Source organism: Argopecten irradians, chromosome 15, assembly GCF_041381155.1.
Source record: "Argopecten irradians isolate NY chromosome 15, Ai_NY, whole genome shotgun sequence".
Taxonomy (NCBI): domain Eukaryota; kingdom Metazoa; phylum Mollusca; class Bivalvia; order Pectinida; family Pectinidae; genus Argopecten; species Argopecten irradians.
The window spans coordinates 27702883-27722962 of NC_091148.1; the positions used below are offsets into that span (position 1 = coordinate 27702883).

The 20080-nt window shown below is 35.4% G+C and overlaps 1 protein-coding gene across 1 annotated transcript; it reads right to left on the reverse strand.

Annotated features, from left to right (window-relative positions):
* Positions 1–3884: 3884 nt before the first annotated feature.
* On the reverse strand, positions 3885–18088 carry LOC138308936 (uncharacterized). The gene is made up of 9 exons (XM_069249992.1): positions 17175–18088; positions 16178–16496; positions 15635–15736; positions 13390–13587; positions 10183–10473; positions 9412–9653; positions 5917–6062; positions 5385–5445; positions 3885–5035 (listed from the first exon to the last, which is right to left on the reverse strand). Exons 1-9 carry the CDS (start codon positions 18000–18002, stop codon positions 4934–4936), a joined length of 2289 nt encoding a protein of 762 aa, XP_069106093.1. The 5' UTR covers positions 18003–18088; the 3' UTR covers positions 3885–4933.
* Positions 18089–20080: the final 1992 nt, after the last annotated feature.

The window sequence follows — 20080 nt, forward strand, 5'->3', positions numbered from 1 at the left end:
CTTCCATGCTAATCAGTTAGGAGGTTTCCGTTTCTTATAAGTTACACGGAAAACCGGTCATGCCGGGAACAAGACATACATATGTTAATTATACAGGAGTGTCCATTTCATATGAGATTTCATGTAATGAGCCTTAAACGCTTTTATGTTTGCGAGTAGTGGCGAAACCTCAAGTTTCATAAAACTTCATATGAAATTGATACAAATTTCAGATACATTTTATCACATTACCACATATACATTATTATTACTATGTAGAACAACCTGCATTTCCTAGAATTGCAAACTCCAAAATGTGCTGCAAGAATGCAAGAGGCAGCCATTTTTTCCCGCCGTCTTCGAAATCCTGACGTCACGTATTTTTTCCAACGTTACGTTATTGTTACTGTCCTGACCTCACAATAGAATTTCTCGGCATAACCAAATAAAATCGTTCTGGGTTATTTAAGCATTGTTCTCAATACGGACGGCATTCTTTTTCATAGACGCTTCGCGTTTATGAAGAATATCCTTCCGTTTTTGTCTATGACTTCATAACCCCAAAAGATATTGAGAATGCTTATAATTTAACTTAGATAACTCACTAATGTACTAATTAGGCATAAATTTCCGTGATTTTACGTATTTTTTAAAATATAACAAACCGAGTTGTGGCGCAGTGATATCTCATCCAATAGTTTAGTTTGGCCAACACTACACTACGTTATCTGTGTAGCGTCGTGTAGTGCAATCAACCGTAGGTCACCGAGGATGTTCTACCTACTTCATGAAATAAACAATCTACTAGAGCGAGGCTAGATGGTGACTGTATCATTATTTACAATTAAAATCGGCTACAAAACAATTCTCAACATAGTCTACTAATCAAAGTAAGTCCAAACTATTGAAGTATCCGTCATGTATGTTTATCATCCATACCTACATTGTAATACAAGGTTATATGGTTTATCGCACACACTGCAATCGTGTTGTCTATCCGTGCAATGTATCAACATGACGTCACAGCGTCACGTGAACATCATTTTCAGAAGCCAGACTGGTATTACACACTGCCAACAAGGACAAAAATACCAGACTTTCCAACAAAACTAATTTATTATCTATTCATATTTTATTTTCGGTCCCATTTTCTTTTTGCACTGCAGAATTTACAAAATTGTGTGATGTATCTAATGATAACGTCAGGGTATGTCAGAAAACATTATTTTATTTGTCCGTGTAGGGAGAATGTGGATATCCTACCCTCTTGATCACAAAACGTAGCAAACCCTTCAACAAGGATAGAATTTTACAATACTATATTCTGCAATGGCAGATTACTCATTCATATATGAAAGAGTCTTATAATAGAGAATCATGATAAAGAACACCGTGCCGAACAGCAATTGGTAAGATCAGGTCCTTGGATAATCTTCTCATGAACTAATAGAATCTTCCGTCCCCTTTGGGGTGTGACCAGAGAATCTCAACCCTTGGGATAAGATTCTTAAGTTGTCAAACACGAGGCTTACCGAGAAAAATCTCACACCGATAAATTGCGGATTTCTCTGTCCGGCGTAAGAGAAAACATTAATCATTGCAATGATATTAGCAACAGACTAATCCAAAACTTCCGATTTACTTGTCTAAAACTACGCTCTACAATTGTATATTCAAATGACGAAACCAATCGCTGGAAAAATGTTGATCATGTCATTACAATTTACTCGTTACATCGGATATATAACAAACATGATTTGATACAGTGGTAAAGCTTTTAATAAAACTATCATAATTAAAACAGAATCAAGAAATCAATTAACAGTGATAAATGTAATTTAAAACATTAGAAAGTATAGAAAATATTATTTAGTACAGATCTAATTGTCCAATTAATGCCACATGACGGTAGTAAATGATGATGAGATACGATCGTTGGGTTGGGAGACGATGTATAAAAATGTTAACGGGGCCTTCATATAATCAGTCAATGTATGTAAAATCACTAATGCCACAAGACGGTAGTAAATGATGTACTGGTTATTGGGTTGAGAGATGATGGTTTACAAATGTCAATTGGACTTTCATCTCGGTGAGGTTTAATTGACACTACGATTAATTATTACAATGGAGATCAATTAAAATGATATGAATAGTTCAACTTATAAAATAGGCTTATTACAGAATTTCAAGACAGGTGACAGTATAAAATACACAAAATAGAAAGGCTGCAAAAAAGATCAGCGAACATGATAAGAAAAGATCAACTAAAAATCACAAATATGTGAATTCATAGAAAATAGGAAAACTGTATCACAGGTAGAAAACAAGCATGTAAACATTTGTTATCTTTAAAATTGGATAAATAATTTTATAAAACTAAATAAGTTAAGCACCTTTTAATGTTATATAGCAGAATGGTCTCTGATGAATGGTATATAAATATGATGATTGTTAAGAAATGAGAGATAAAATTTAGAAACTTTTGAATTGATGGAAATAGATGTAGAACTTGCATTTCCAGTTTGCAAACGATCATCGATGTTGAGGTTGCTATGGAAAAGGAATCGGTTAACAGTCTATCTGACTAATTATATATAAAAATCGGCAATTTGGACATTTACTAACTACGAACGAGTATTCAACGATAATCTGAAAATAAATACCCATTTCGGAATAATGAAATGCATGCATGTATTATCTTTCCACAAGAAAAATAGACTTATTATCTATTCATCTATGCACAACTATGTACATGTAATTAGAATATACAAATACATGTAAAGTTCTATAATGAATATCAATATCAGTAAAGTGAGCATTATATCTATGTACAGTGTATAGATACCATAAACAAATATCTGTTGGACAAAGTCTGATACTTACAAAACGTTATTTGCATATTGGTTGGGGTACATTATATAGGTTCCAGGTTAAAGAACCAATATACGTAACTCTGTTTTTTGTTATCACAAATATTCATCAAGAAAATTACCACGTTCTCTGCATAAAATGTTGGCTAAATCCTAGAACGAATATACGTACCCGGCCTACTATAACTTCTAAAGACGACACCATTATCTGTCTAAACGTCTTATCAGCTACAAGATTGCAGCTAGCTAAACCCAGGTAAGTTGTTACTGAGACCAACTGTGAAGTTTCGCAAACAAATATAAACACAAAATAAAAGTAAATAATGAAGCTCACAATAAAACAAACCGAAAAGATACGAAGAACTTCACGGAAAGTCTCGATTTGCAGAAAATATCACGTGACGTGATCGACTTCGCATGGGAAAAACAGAAACAAACATGTTATCGGCCGCAGAAAATGTGTAGGCCGATATACGAAACGCTGAGGCAATTGTCAGTTATGCAATGCCGGTATCAAGATGGCAGGTATGTTTACAAGTGGATATATGATACTTCGATATCATAGATTTATCTGCATGAAATAATGTCATAAGACTTGTCTTCAATCGGTATTCTAGGTCATTAGTACAATATTCGATCATTGTATATGTTTGTGATTACAAAAAATATGAAATGAAAAGTTACGTAGAGTGGGCTTTAAGGCTGAAAACGAACATTTGTTTCATAAAAGAATAAGAGAAGAGGGAAATCTGAAATATATAAACAACAACATATCAAAAGCTTCACAGTTTTCCCTCAATGTATGATATTTAAAAATAAATTAACAAATGCATATGCGTCGCTGTATTAACATAGTATTATCAAGTTTAGTAAGGCTTATTAAATTCACATTATAAATAGGTACCATGGGTATACAGGTATTAATACATATTACATATGTACTCTGCCCTTAATTACATGCTAGAAATTTTTGATATTGAATTGTATAATAATGAACAATGTAAAAGTACGGAAAAAACGAATAACTATAACTACGGAAAAAATCGTGAATAACTATAATTTCTATCCGTTCCAAAAAAAATGCAAATAAGTGGAACTTGTGGAAAATGTACAATGGTACTACACTACAAATATCGATATTTGATTGAATCACGGTACTTCAGCGAACGGTGATATTTGTACGCCAAACGCAAATGCATGCAGACACTACGAAACATAAATTAATTTCAATCGGGTAAAAATGTGCGGTTTTTTGTGTGTCTTACGTGGCGATTCCACAACTATCCATTTTATCATAGCTTTTAATAGCATGAATATTACCAATCTAGATGTAACATATATAGTGTATGTATGTATAAAACAACCCACCATTAACAAAGGTATAATATTGTGTAATATAAGATATCAAGAAATGTCCATATCAAAATTCCACATTTTCATCATTGAATACAATTATTATCAATAATATATTACAATGCAATAGATGAATACCCTCATCTCAAATCTCATATTTCTACCGAACAATATCTCAATATCAATGTTATAATGCCATTATAAAATCATATAATGTCAAACTAAGATCAATATAACATGAAATAAACCTTATTAACCCATCTCCTCAAATGTATTGTAATAAAATTATAAGACTTTTCATTTACTAACTCTTGTAAAACTAATTTACTCATTCAGAATTCCCCAAATGAAATGAAAACATATTGAAAAGTATATTTTGAAACAAAGAGGCTTATTTGCCTTCAAGACAAAACCATGTACGGCCTGCTGTAAGTTTCAGTTCTCAAAGACGTTATCAAAAACCATTTTAGCGTCATTGAGTCTTTGTATGGTGACATGCTTAGGTTTTGACCTTTGTGGTTATTTATTTTTCAAATTTCAGTTTGAAATCATATCTTACGTTTCTGGTGTCGTTTATTTGTTATTCTTCTATTGATCTTTTTTAATTTCAATTTTACAACATATTTTCCCTTTCTGGCAAAGTTTATTTTCATCTTCTTTTGACTTTTTTTTCTTAATTTCAATTTTACACCATATTTTCCCTTTTTGGTATAGTTCATTTTCATCTGCTATAGACTTGTGTCGTCCAGAGCAAACCTGAACTGTGCAATCGTCAGGAGGTTAGTGATTCTCAAGGTGTCTGTAATGACCTTGTAGAAAAAGTCAGGTGACTGAAAATTGAAAAAAGTCCATAGTATTATAATCATTCTTTCCCTTTAATCATTTTCCAAACAAATCATCTCCACGGTTAACATGGGGAAAAATGAATCATTCAATTATCGAAGTGACGTTTACGAGTGAAAAATCGTGAACACATTTTCGAGAACAAACAAAACATTTCTGGTATGAGTTGCAACTACTGGATCTTGTCCAAAAAGAAAATCAAAATGGTTGCTTCAGATCATAACCGAGATTATTAACATTTCTTATAATAATGTAACTCAAATGAAGTCCAGATATCAGATGTTCAAGTCTTATAGACTTGTATAGAGGTTTTAAATACTCTGTACCCACGCTTACCTCTGTTTTCAGTAACATCAGGAATGCAATTTCTGTTCCTGTCATCTTCTTCACTAGTTGCCTATCAACACCAAAACACGAACAAAATATTATTACACAGTCAGAAGATTTATTCCGGTTAAAAACTTTAACATTATGCTTCCATACCTATAAGTACCGATATTCTGCACTGTTAAGTATGCATGTGATCAATACACCAAAAATGATTTCATTATTTCGATAAATAGATACATTTCTAGTATGAACAACTTTCAGGAAAATGAATAATAAAATGTTATTATTGTTTCGTGCCAATTAACGTCCTACAAAATTACAAATCCTAAATTTAGACTGAAAGTTACGTGAAGGCAGTTGTATTACCATTTTGTGTCTATTACTAAGTAAATGTGGCAGATTTGGAGTTACCTGTGTGGTTTAAATTCATTTTAGAAAGGGTGTTCAACACCAGTAATGAAGATAAGTCATATTTCCTCAGTAACCAAAGACTTGTGCTTGGCAATAATTTAGAATCAATTACAGATCTTATACTTACGGAGACAAACTATGTTTTGTCATCCACTTATCAACATCTCGGTCTTTCCATTTCTTCACCATCTCTACAGTTGCCATAGAGACGTGACTGCCACCAGATGGCGGTGGTGCGCTATATACAGGATTAACCACCTCGTCCCTGACGACCTGAAGGGGTCAAAGGTTAAATAATATAATGTCATAATTAATGACGAGTGTGGTTAAAGGTTTCTTATATGGGCTGGTTTTAATCTAAGATAAGACAGGTGCAATTATCACTTGAATAACATAACGCTGATTATGATTTATAACGATGACAGAAACTGAAACTGATCGGATTCTTTCACAATTCAGTATTTTGCCAAAAACATATTTTCATTTTCTGCAAAATCATATTAATATGAGAACAATCTGAACAAGCAACATTCTTACTACACCTGACTATGATTTATTTTGTTCAAATTCCAAACATACAGCGATCAATTTAACAGTAAAAAGTATTTGTCTTGAATATACAAATACATTCCAAAATCCCTCCAAACATTCATATCATCTAACATACTGACTTTTCATGCTTTCAAGAATAAAATTCATCATCAAAGTATTACAATTTCTGGATAGTGTGTTTACACAATTTTATTTAATATGTCTTTGCCATTATCGCATAAATAACAAAAGTGTGCTTATAATTCCACGCCCCTTACTGGCATTAACAACAGAAGAGGTAAAAAGGAATGTTTAGGTTTGGAAAGGATATTGGAGAATTACTGCCACCATAAATACTACTGATCATCATAATTATTATAATTATATATCGTGTACTGAAGTGACATACATGTAGATATGTGATCTACCAACACAGACTGGGATTGACATACAGTAGGACTTGTCTAAACCAGACGTCACAGTATCTAACAGCTATTTGACATACAGTAGGAATTGCCTAAACCAGACGTCACAGGAACTAACAGCGTATTTGGCCAACACAGAATGGGATTGACATACAGTAGGAATTGCCTAAACCAGACGTCACAGGAACTAACAACGTACTTGACATACAGTAGGAATTGCCTAAACAAGACGTCACAGTAACTAACAGCTATTTGACATACAGTAGGACTTGTCTAAACCAGACGTCACAGGAACTAACAGCGTATTTGACATACAGTAGGACTTGTCTAAACCAGATACAGACTAGATTGACACAGTAGGACTTGTATAAACCAGACATCACAAGAACTAACAGACTTGTACTTGAATAACAGCATGCAACATAGACTGGGATTGACATACAGTAGGACTTGTCTAAATCAGACGTCACAGTAACTAACAGCGTACTTGGCCAACATAGACTGGGATTGACATACAGTAGGACTTGTATAAACCAGACATCACAGGAATTAACAGCGTATCTGGCCAACATAGACTGGGATTGACATACAGTAGGACTTGTCTAAATCAGACGTCACAGTAACTAACAGCGTACTTGGCCAACATAGACTGGGATTGACATACAGTAGGACTTGTATAAACCAGACATCACAGGAATTAACAGCGTATCTGGCCAACATAGACTGGGATTGACATACAGTAGGACTTGTATAAACCAGACATCACAAGAACTAACAGCGTACTTGGCCAACATAGACTGGGATTGACATACAGTAGGACTTGTATAAACCAGACATCACAGGAATTAACAGCGTATCTGGCCAACATAGACTGGGATTGACATACAGTAGGACTTGTATAAACCAGACATCACAGGAACTAACAGCGTACTTGGCCAACATAGACTGGGATTGACATACAGTAGGACTTGTATAAACCAGACATCACAGGAATTAACAGCGTATCTGGCCAACACAGACTGGGATTGACATACAGTAGGACTTGTCTAAACCAGACATCACAGGAAATAACGGCGTACTTGGCCAGGTTTCCGGGTTATACAATTTTTATTTCCTTTAAAATTAAGTAAAAATGTCAAAGAATTACATGCATATGGATCCGATTAGACATGGGTCAGTTTTGACAAATTATGCAGTATTAATACAGGATAAAAATACAATTAAATCAAGAAATCTGCATTCTCAAACACAATATGTTTTCAGAATAAATTATCCTGTCAAAAAGAAACTGAGTGAATTTGCATGTGACCCGAATTTTGATACAATTTTTGCTGAAGATTTTGCTGAATATCTTTTCATTTTGCATAATGAGTAAAGAAGATATTCTGTACAATTCGTAGTAAGAATAGGACCAAAATGTGAGTCACAAATTCACTCAGCAATTTTACTGGGCAGGATAGTTTACTTCGAAAAAAAATAATGTTTACTTTGGAAAAAAAATAATGTGTTTAAAATACAAATGATAATTTTTTGAAGGGGAGTTCTAACGGGATGTGAAAAGGTGTATGGCTCCATGTGATCTGGTAACAGATACACTATTCTCACCCTGCCTCCAGTTGATACTGAGGCTCCGGGCCCACTGTTTTGATTATACTAATAAAGCAGGTGGCATGTATAGTAATAGTCCGCTAAACCTGCCTATATTATTAGGCTTTTTTATTTTTTTGGGTTTTTTTTTCCTAATATATATATTAGGCAAAAAAAAATCAAAAAGCCTAATAATATACAGGCAGGTTTAGCGGACTAGTATAGTAACTGATATAAACTAACAGAAATGAACTAACATCCAATATCCTATTTTTGTGGCAACTTCATATAGTTTTTGTGTATATCCAAACTGATATAAAAATATCCAACTGTTACACGACATCAATAACATGAAATGTTAATATTTGTGTATAATGTTTCATCGTTTCTGTGGTTGCAGTGAATTCTGTGAATACGACAATAATTCCACGGAAATACAATGTAGATGTGTCGCCTGCACAGCAGTTTAAAACATAACAAAAATACTTATTTACAGTTGAAAATATTGTTAATAACTAAATGAAGTTACCAAGTCCCGTAACTTGACCAGTATCAAACCCGTCCTAGATCCCATTGATAGCAAGCAATACACAAATTTGGTTAAAATCAGACAATAAATACTAAAGTTATCAAGTGGAAATCATGGATTTATCTATTTTGACGATTTCAAAGTCCCATAACTCTTGTAAATAAATGTATTGATGAATTTTGACCAGTATCGAACTCATCCGAGATCTCATTGATATAAAGCAATAAACCAAGTTTGGTTGAAATCGGACAATAAATACTTCAGTTATATTGCACATGAACTGTTTTCAGGACGCTGCCGCTGACGTCAACACCGACGAGGACATAGTTATACCTACATGTGTCACATTTCATCGCAGGCAACACCAAAACAACTAAGTCATAAATTCTGTTTATATGATATTTTGTCAATATTGCTTCATTGGCTAACCATGAAAATTCAAAACAACATCAAATCTCCTAACCGGGAGATAAAGGACACAAGAATATTATTTATTAATTAATATTCCGAATATTTCATGTTATACTGTACTCTACTTCATCACACTTACCGGAGCAATGTCAACATTAGAGGCAGATTCTGGAATAATTACACTGTCCACCATGTCCCTGCTAATCTTAGAGGATATTTCCTTCACTAGACCCTCCATGCGGGACTCAAATGAATATTTTCCTCCAAAGTCGAAGAACAGCTTAGCACCACAGATAAACCCGAGCCAACCATCAGGGTGATAGTTCATCTCCATTTTCAGTGGAATTATCTTTTTCTTCTTTTGGAAGGCGTATTCTGCCTCTGGAAAGTATCATGAACAAATATTGTTAGAACATTGATAGAAACAGCAAATGGTGAGCTGTACATAGCCTGGTGACAATTAATTGTAACATAGCACATATCTGTTTTAATCTCCCTATCAAAAAAATAAAAAAAAAAATATACACGTCAATTCTGATTTTGATAATTACCTGATTTAATTATTTGAAAATTGAGGTATTTTTATGATGAAGTCAGGTCAAAATTACTTTCAAAACAGCAACATCCCTATGTAAGACTAGAACATACATCATCATCATCCTTCTATAAACATAGGTTTTGACAGAAGAGACAAAATTAAGTAAAAGGTGCAAAAGATACCCGAAAAAGAATGTTCAAGTGGTTATCAAATTAGTGAGTAATTTTGTGTCGTTCTATTATTTATTTCCCTGCTAAAATCTTGAACATCACAAATATCAACTTCGAGAGTTATTTTAATATGGAGGGGAATTAGACGGGAAATGTGACATGATGGTTCAAATCAATCTATGTACACTGGGCATTGACTCACCAGCTCTACAGTTGTCGCTATCTTTGTATTTCTGTGAGAAGCAGACCAGAATGACCTCAGCGTTTTCCACAGCACGTGCCATGGCGTCTAATGTGGATCCCTCCATGTCATCGATGTCCATCCACACTTTGAACCCGTTTGCACGGAGACCGTCTCGGATCTTTTTTAACATCTCCTGGTGTCCCCACTGGTAGCTGATCATGATGTGACCCTTCGACTTCTCCAATTCATAGCTGACACCCTTTTTGGAGAAGTGTTCTGGGCTAGACTTGGGTGTCGAGAACTTTAAACCTGGTGACAAGAAATTCAACCTGATATACAATGTCAATTTTAGTAAATTTGGAAATAAGTTAACATTTATTATTAACTATTATAATACAAACAAGAGGCCCAAGGGCCTTAACGGTCATCTGATTACCTTGGCAATAATCATATAGGAAATTAATTAGATATCGTGTAATGGTAGCCGTCTTCGATTTGGGATCAACCAGAGATGTAACAACATTTTGTCAGGACCATGTCAGGATCATTTCATGCAAGTTTCAGCCAAATCGTACCGATAGATCTTGAAAAGAAGTTCAAAATGTGTTTTCAAGATGGCGGCTGTGGCGGCCATTTTGGATTTTAGATCAACCCGAAAAATAACAACACTTTGTCCGGACCATGTCAGGATCATTTCATGCAAGTTTCAGCCAAATCGCATGGGTAGAACTTGAGAAGAAGTTCAAAATGTGTTTTCAAGATGGCGGCTGTGGCGGCCATCTTGGATTTTGGATTGACCCGAAAAATAACAACACTTTGTCGGGACCATGTCAGGATCATTTCATGCAAGTTTCAGCTAAATCGCATCGGTAGAACTTGAGAAGAAGTTCAAAATGTGTTTTCAAGATGGCGGCTGTGGCGGCCATCTTGGATTTCGGATCGACCCGAAAAATAAGAACACTTGGTCAGGACCATCTCAGGATCATTTCAGGTAAGTTTCAGCTCAATCCCACTGGTCAAACCTGAGAAGAAGATTGAAATGTGAAAAGTTTACGGACGGCGCACGGCGCACGACGACGGACGAAGCATGATGGCTATAGGTCATCCTGACCCTTCGGGTCAGATGACCTAAAAATATATATAATTGATTTTGTTTGTTTTTCATTCTGGCTTTTGGATTGGCCTCTATGGGTTTTTTTTTGGGTTTTTTTTTTTGCATACTACTATGAAAACAAATATGAGAATGGCGCGACGTCACAATAGAAACAATGACGTTGCATATTGATTTGGAAAAAGAATCCCTTGGAAAATCACTAGAACTCTACTTTTAAACTTACTTTATTTTACCAAATGGATTATAAAATTAATCATAAGCACTGATTTCACTGGTTTTTATTTATTTTGGTTTATGATGAAATTAAAAAATAGTGATTTTAATGCTTAAGTGAAGAAAAGATGACTAATAGCAAACAATAGTCAATTGACATTTTATGTTGCACAACTTATGTATACATATATAGATAGCGTTTCAGGTTTCTTTGTTATGAATAAATTGTATATAAATTCCATTTATTTTTTTTAAATGATTGTAAATTGTATTTAATGCCTAACTTGATACCATAGTCTATCAGCGATAAGCCTCCACCCCAGATTTGATAGATGGTGGATTTAATGGGGAGAGGTCTTATTACTGAATGTAGTCCTAAGATTATTTACACCCAGCAAACAGAAATAAAGTGATACTGCATATTGCCTGTAATCCATTGTTATTTTACAAGTTTAAAAAAGACAGATAAGAATGTTATAACACACATACTCTTGAATGATCACTTAAACATGACATATTTCAAATAGCAATATTACATGGTTTGAGAAGGAATTGTCCCAACTTCTGGTCTCAGCGACATTGAAAAGTCACCTCAATAATATAAACTACAGTCACAGACGATGGGACTACTAATGCTAGGAGGAGTTGTACTCAAACCATGTTGTACACCATTTGACTGCAGTCAAATTTGTCTATAAAGACCTCCCAAGCAACAATGGTATCTATTTAAGCATTGAACGTCTTCCAGTTGCCATTCATAGCCAACTGGACAGAGGCATAAAACTTCATGTAGAATTTGACTCTGTACAGCTGGCATTCATATTGGAAATGAATGCCAACTGAAAGAAGTTCATTGTTTATATCTATATCTGATAGTAATTTTATGATAAAATCCTAAGAGATTTTGCATCTATACTGAATAAATAATCCATTATCGTCAAAGACGGAACAGCCATATCAATGTGTTTTAAATGAAAATATTTTTTTGCAAATATACCACCAACGTATTAATGATGTTTTTGTTCAAGAATTATATAGTGCGTTTGATGTATCTCCTAAATGTTATTTGTATAAACATATTGTTGATAAATTTTGTACACAGTTCTATTTAATTAAGCCTGTAAATCATAAATTCAAGAAGTTTTTAGCCAATTCCGTATGCAATGTCATAGTCTTAATATCGAATCCGGACGTTATAATAATATATCTAGAAATCAAAGGACTAGTTCATTATGTGGTAAAAATGACATCGAAGATGAAGTACATTTTGTTCTTCTCTGTCCGGCATATTCTGAATTAAGAGAAAATTACATTAACAGATATTTTTATCATAGACCAAGCGTGCATAAGTTTATAGAATTAATCTCTAGTAAAGATGTTAAAATTTTGAATATGTTGGGTAACTTTTTGTTTCATGCAACAGAGAAAAGAAAAACTCTGCTCACAATTAATTAAATGATAAAATTGCTTTTTATTTGCCGTCAGCATCAATGTGGGTTCTGTTGTGATCACGTCTTTTATACATATGTAGCTTATTAGTATATTGAAATACTGAAATATTGTCCTCCACCATCTTATACTTGTATACATTGTATGTCATATTATGATGATAATAATTGTATTGTTCCCTATATGCTTGTTATGCATTTGGATGAAATAAAAACTTGTAAAACTTGAACAGACATATTCATTGAATGCTGGCACGACAATTATGACGTCACAATGATAATGATGTCTATGGCAGTTTATAAACTGATGAGTGCCAACTGGCAGGTCGCATTTGTATTAATGGTCATTTCAGGAAGTGAAATTTCAAGAGAGTGGTCTTTTACAGACGTGATTGCTGATCTGGCAACCTCCATATTGGAATGCAATGTATAAATAGAAAATCAACTTACCTACGTCTTTGTAGCGCTCTGACTGTGCCAATTTTTCTCTCATCGTCCACAGTGCGCCATTGCAGATTTTTCTCACTTCCTTGTCCGGTGAATGCTGCAGTCGTATAAAGGTATCTATAGCTGTACAATCATTATCCAGAATCATATCTTCCTGGTTCTGCTTGTCAAAGGACAGCGTCCACAGCGCACCAACAGCCTCTAAGGGAAGAAATCATTGGTTAATGTTGTCAAAGGACAGCGTCCACAGCGCACCAACAGCCTCTAAGGAAAGAAATCATTGGTTAATGTTGTCAAAGGACAGCGTCCACAGAGCACCAACAGCCTCTAAGGAAAGAAATCATTGGTTAATGTTGTCAAAGGACAGCGTCCACAGGGCACCAACAGCCTCTAAGGAAAGAAATCATTGGTTAATGTTGTCAAAGGACAGCGTCCACAGGGCACCAACAGCCTCTAAAGAAAGAAATCATTGGTTAATGTTGTCAAAGGACAGCGTCCACAGGGCACCAACAGTCTCTAAAGAAAGAAAACATTGGTTAATGTTGTCAAAGGACAGCGTCCACAGGGCACCAACAGCCTCTAAAGAAAGAAATCATTGGTTAATGTTGTCAAAGGACAGCGTCCACAGGGCACCAACAGTCTCTAAAGAAAGAAATCATTGGTTAATGTTGTCAAAGGACAGCGTCCACAGGGCACCAACAGTCTCTAAAGAAAGAAAACATTGGTTAATGTTGTCAAATGAAAGTTCACAGGCACCAACAATGGACAAACATTTGAATCAGGATTAATTTCTGAAGGCAATGTTTTTTATCCTAAACGATGTGCCAGTATTGTTCATGAAATGTATGATTATAAAAACAACTCCCCTGTGTGGTATTTAATTGAACAGACCAGACATGTCACAAAAAAAGAGTAAAGTAGGATCCACTATAAAGTAAGGATGTCAGAAGTATGTATGACACCTACTCATATTAACCTTCCCTATCACACACACACTCACTCTCTCACACTCACACACCTTCTCACACTCACACATTTACCTTCTTACACTCACTCAACCTCTCACACTCACCTACTCTCTCACACTTACTCACCCTCTAACACTCACTCACCCTAACTCACTCTCTCATACTCACACACCTTCTCACACTCACACATATTTACCTTCTCACACTCACTCATCCCCTCACACTCACCCTTTCACACTCACTTACCCTCTCACACTCACTCACCCTTTCACTTTCACTTACCCTTCACACTTACTCACCCTCTCACACTCACTCACCCTAACTCACTCTCTCACACTCACACACCTTCTCACACTCACACATTTACCTTCTCACACTCACTCACACTCACTCAACCTCTCACACTCACCCACTCTCTCACACTTACTCACTCTCTCACACTCACTCACCCTAACTCACTCTCACACACCTTCTCACACTCACACATATTTACCTTCTCACACTCACTCATCCCCTCACACTCACCCTTTCACACTCACTTACCCTTTCACACTCACTCACCCTTTCACTTTCACTTACCCTTCACACTCACTCACCCTCTCACGCTTACTCACCCTCTCACACTCACTCATCCTCTCACACTTACTCACCCTCTCACACTCACTCACCCTCTCACACACTCTCTCTCACTAACCCCCTCACATCCACACTTAATTTCCCTCTCTAACTCACCCACCATCTAACACTCATTCTCCCACTTTCACTCACCTTCTCACATGCACTCACCCTCTCACACTCACTTACCCTCTAACAATCACTCACCCTCTCACACTCATTCAACATCTAACAATCACTCACCTTCTCACACTCACTCACCCTCTCACACTTACTCACCCCTCTCACCCTCTCACACTCACTTACCCTCTCACATTCACTCACCTTCTCACACTTACTCACCCTCTCACAATCACTAACCCTGTCACATGCACTCACCCTCTCACACTCACTCACCCTCTCACACGCATTCACCTTCTCACATGCATTCATCCTCTCACACACACTCACCTTCTCACATGCACTCACCCTCTCACATGCACTTACCTTATCACCCTCACTCACCTTCTCCCAATCTCTCTCTCTCTCACTCACTAAAACTCTCACTCTCACATACTCCATTAAAGCGGACAAATGTATACAAGTCCTACTATTCGGTTACAGATTTTCCTAACCAGGATGTTAGCCAATTTCCGTCTGATATAATACATATGTATAATACATACCTCGCTGTTCTTCGACATCCTCACCATCGGCCAGCTGCACCAATGGAACAGTTACTCCTTGTTCAAATAGAACTCGTTTGTTGTTATCATTCCTCGCAATCCGTTTTTACCGCTAGAAAAAATAAATAAAAGTTTTAGTTAGTAATTTAGTACATTATTCTGCATATATATGATAAAATACCTAATAAATAATCATAAATTATCCCCCTTTAATTTGTTTGTACATGAGGTGAGTGGGTGAATGGTTTGGGATACTGTGTTTTTTTCTTGTGAGAACAGGATTTTCTATAGTGCAATTCCACTGAAACATACTTCCAGATAATAGCCTTTTCAGGCAAACAGACAAATTATAATGAAATGGACAAATATAAAGCAAATAAATAATATAAATGATTTGCATAAGTCTGATACCAAATGACAATAAACAACACTTGATTCATCCCTTTTACCTTCACACCCTTCATGCCTTAGAAAGATATTTTCATGGAAAATTTAAAACACGTGAAAATACTGAAATCTAGTCATGGTTCATAAGTGTTAAATTAGACATACTTCTAGCTAGTTCTTGCGGACTCCAGCCAAATATTCTTCTATTTTTCTCCTCCATTACTTTTGTCAGACTGTTCTTTAGGAACTTCATCACCCCCACGTCCGCCCGCAGGATCTCGCTCTCCTCTTCATTGACAATGTCGGCCAACGTGGCAAGAGCGAAAAGTCGATATGTCTCTTTTGATGAATTAAGGTAGGGTTTCACAACCTCCACAAAGCCTTTCCTATGTAGCTTTTCAGTGTTTTGGTCTTGCATGGCGATGTTGTGCAGGATAGCCAATGGGCTTCCAATGACAATTTTACTATGATTCGCCTTGAAAAACAAAGAATAAAAGGATTTAGTTTATCAAAGTAAGAAGATCAGTGAATATGATACACATTCCTGTCATGACATTGCTGCGACCTGAGGAATCGAACATGGGTCTCTGGCATGATAATCGCTAGCTTAGACTGGCCCAATGATGTATGTTACATTAGAAGAGTGACAGAGACCGTATTTAGCAATGTTGTGTATATATATGTACAAGGTACACAGATCCACCCCATTTACAAAAGTATATATATATGACCAATGTGTTTAACAGTAAATAAATCATTAGCCGTCACTCAAAATGTGGTTTGATCATTATAAATATCAAACAGATCGAGCCTTTTATTTATCAGCATTAATGTGTATTGCAGCAAGATAGGCCCTTAAGTCTATTATTCTGTCTTCGCATATTACAGAGTTAGCTCCCTTGCAGGTAGGTATCAATTGTTACGTCATTATTTTGTGAGCACAATTCACATTGATTTCTCTGAAACATATGACGTTACGCTCGTAAAACACATGACGTCACAATCAATATCTACCCGAAAGGGCAGATAACTCTGCAATATACAAATACCGAAAATAAACTTACACCTATCATTTGTCTTTTTGCCACAATTACCTAGATACTCCAACTAGAATATTAAATCTAAATTAATTATCAATGTTTTAGATACTTACACTTAACTTTTCTCCACTGATGTGTGGCTCTGCCCATTTATTCAAGCCATCTGCTAGACAATCAAGAAAATCAGGATGATCCACAAGTATGTCGGCCCTTGCTATCTGATTGTCCGAAAAATTTGTCAATACCCCGAATGTATTCATCAGTGGAGTGCACATCTCCATATCCAAGGTGCCATCCTCATTTTCGTAACCCTGCTTCAGTATATGCACCACCATATCACAAAACTTGGACACAGCATTTTCTGCCACCATCAGGCTATAATAGTCACTTTTAAATTGTGCCTGTACTTTCACCGGACAGCCTCTTAACCGGAAGTGATACAGGAATGTGTTATTTGATATCCGTCGGTATGTTGGATTCACCTTGCCTGTTTCAGCGTGCACCAAAAGACTCTTGTCACAAAGCGGACCCCAGGTCCGTTTACCATCCTCAAACGTCTTTTGAATCAATGCATTCGTTTCTTCTTCTGTAAGTTTTTCTTTTTTCTTTTTTTCTTTTTCAGCTGAATCATCTTGATTTTTCTCATCATCTGCTCCAATTTTATCTGCCATTTTCTCTTTATCTTGATTTTCTTGTTGAATATCATTGTTTACTCCCTGATACATGGCTAGTTTTTTATCAATTTGGTCACTATCCTTATTTGTTAGATGTAAATTTTGACCAGAACTCACACCTTCGGCTTCCACTTTACTTGGCACAGAATTATCATTTCCCTCCTGCTTTAATTTTGTCTCAGGCTTTGTGTCACTTATGACTGCAGTATCGTTAATTGCCGGATCTACACTTTTTGTTGGATTAACTTTTTTCTGTAATTTGACCATTCACTTTTAAGTTAGAACTTGATGCGGCTACCACAGCAGTGTTGGCGGACGATGACCCACACCCCATATGTTTTCATTTCAATGTTATCAACTGTAAAATAACAAATAATTGAAAATGAATTATTTCATTACATTTTTCGTTATAGACGCATACCTAGACAAAATATTAATATTTCTTAAACTGATGTTTTCTCTTAAAATTAATATTACATTTTTACCTGATGCAAACTCAATACAAATATGAATATACACAAAAATGTAAAATAAATCATAATATAATTAGTAAATATCTTAATGGATCACTACAAGCTGGCTTATTATTAACACAGAGAAAACATCGTCCAATGAGACTCACATGAACGGTACACATCTGCCTATATATAATAGCTACTGTATATATAGGTACAGCGTAGGTCAATGTATAGGTAATGGTAGTGAGGGGTTTTTTTGCGGGACAAAATAAAGATCCCTTCTCCTGGAGAAATTTGTTGAATTTTCCCAATTTTATGTAAATATTATTCCCAAGTGAAGAAAACTCTCTAAAATAAACATTATTAAAGAAAGAATGAAATGTCAAACTATATAGTGTTTTCCCCTAATTTATTCAAAAGGTAAATTTATTTGAAATTATTTAGTAAGAAAATCACTAGAATGGGTAACTGTTACTCAAATGCTGGATTGTGACCAAGTACAGTGACAAGACAGTTATGCAGCATACACAACCTGTCACAGGCTGATGAATCATATAATTATATTCATAGTCACTGAATATATAATTATTTATACAGGTATTTGCATAGTCTACATTGAACGAGTAATAATTTGTTTCATATGAAACTAGACAATCATGTAAACACTTTGGCATGTATGTCCGAAGCCTTAATTGTGATAAATATATGTAGGTGTGTGGTCTAGTATGTCAACGTGTCGATGTAAACATAAACATTAAAATATTATTACACGTTTACAAGTAGGTGAGATCAGCTGGTAAACGTTAACGTCTCGGTCATATACTTAACACACACGCACAGGTATTTTACATGAAGTGCCTATAAAGTGTAACTTGGTTTATATAAACATAAAATTACGATAAGTATGAATTTAAAAGTGCATGCCTTACCTGGCTCGAATGCCCGGTTAGAATATATTTATATAAATACCATGACTACCCTCTGTTGTAGCTCGTACATTACAAGCGGTTCCATAGATTACGGTTTAAATGGCGCGTTCGGATTAAAAACAGGTGAGAAAATAAAGTTATCGTTCCTGTAATTATGGTGTTAGCTGTTTTGTTTGTTTGTTTTGTTTTGTCAAGGCATGAAAACAAAACGAATTGAATAGAACAAAGAGATTTCAAATAACCTAGAGTTTACTTTTTTAGTCTTTTTAACATTCGATTCTGAAACCTACATTTTTTGGTGATGTGTACTGCGCAAGGACGTATATGAGACGTGGTACTGTGTAAATCACACAAATAAAGATAAAAAAGAATTAGCTTCCGCAAAAACCTAAGTGGGCTACGCGGAAGCTTAACCTTTTGATTGGGCAGAGAATATGGAAATTAAACAATGATATGATGATATTGTTTTGCAATTTGAACTTTTCTTTTATGACATTTAAATAAGAGTTGAAAGGTTACTGCATGGATGTAATCCCTTGGACTGAAACCGTGCGAAGTACGGCTACGTAAAAAAATGTTTGATTTTATCAAGAGATCATTCAAAGAATTTGTTTAAATTTTACATCTTTGATGACAGTATTATATCTGTATATGACTACGAGTATGACTACGAGTCCCCACTTACCTTTTATTTGTGTTATTATTCAATATTTAAAACACTTAACATAACGGGAAAAATTGAATAGGAAATGAGAGTTCTGCGTTACCCCAGTCCCTCCCTCTCTCTCTATATATATATATAGTAAATCCCTACTTGACGGGATGAATTGGTGAGGGACCAGTGAGAGATGAGGGACTGACCCCTTGACCTTTCATAGGATCGAATTTCCAGAGAGGGGATTACCTTTATTGAGATGTCATTTACATATGCGGAGGGACCTGTGCTATTTTTATGTGC

What these genes read in the sequence shown, in the direction of transcription:
- LOC138308936 (XM_069249992.1), bottom strand. Translation starts at nt 18,002, where the DNA reads ATGGTCAAATTACAGAAAAAAGTTAATCCAACAAAAAGTGTAGATCCG. An exon ending in AGAGCGCTACAAAGACGTAG is followed by an intron (nt 10,474 to 13,389) that starts GTAAGTTGATTT and finishes TCTTGTCACCAG; the next exon opens with GTTTAAAGTTCTCGACACCC. An exon ending in CTAATGTTGACATTGCTCCG is followed by an intron (nt 6,063 to 9,411) that starts GTAAGTGTGATG and finishes TGACCCCTTCAG; the next exon opens with GTCGTCAGGGACGAGGTGGT.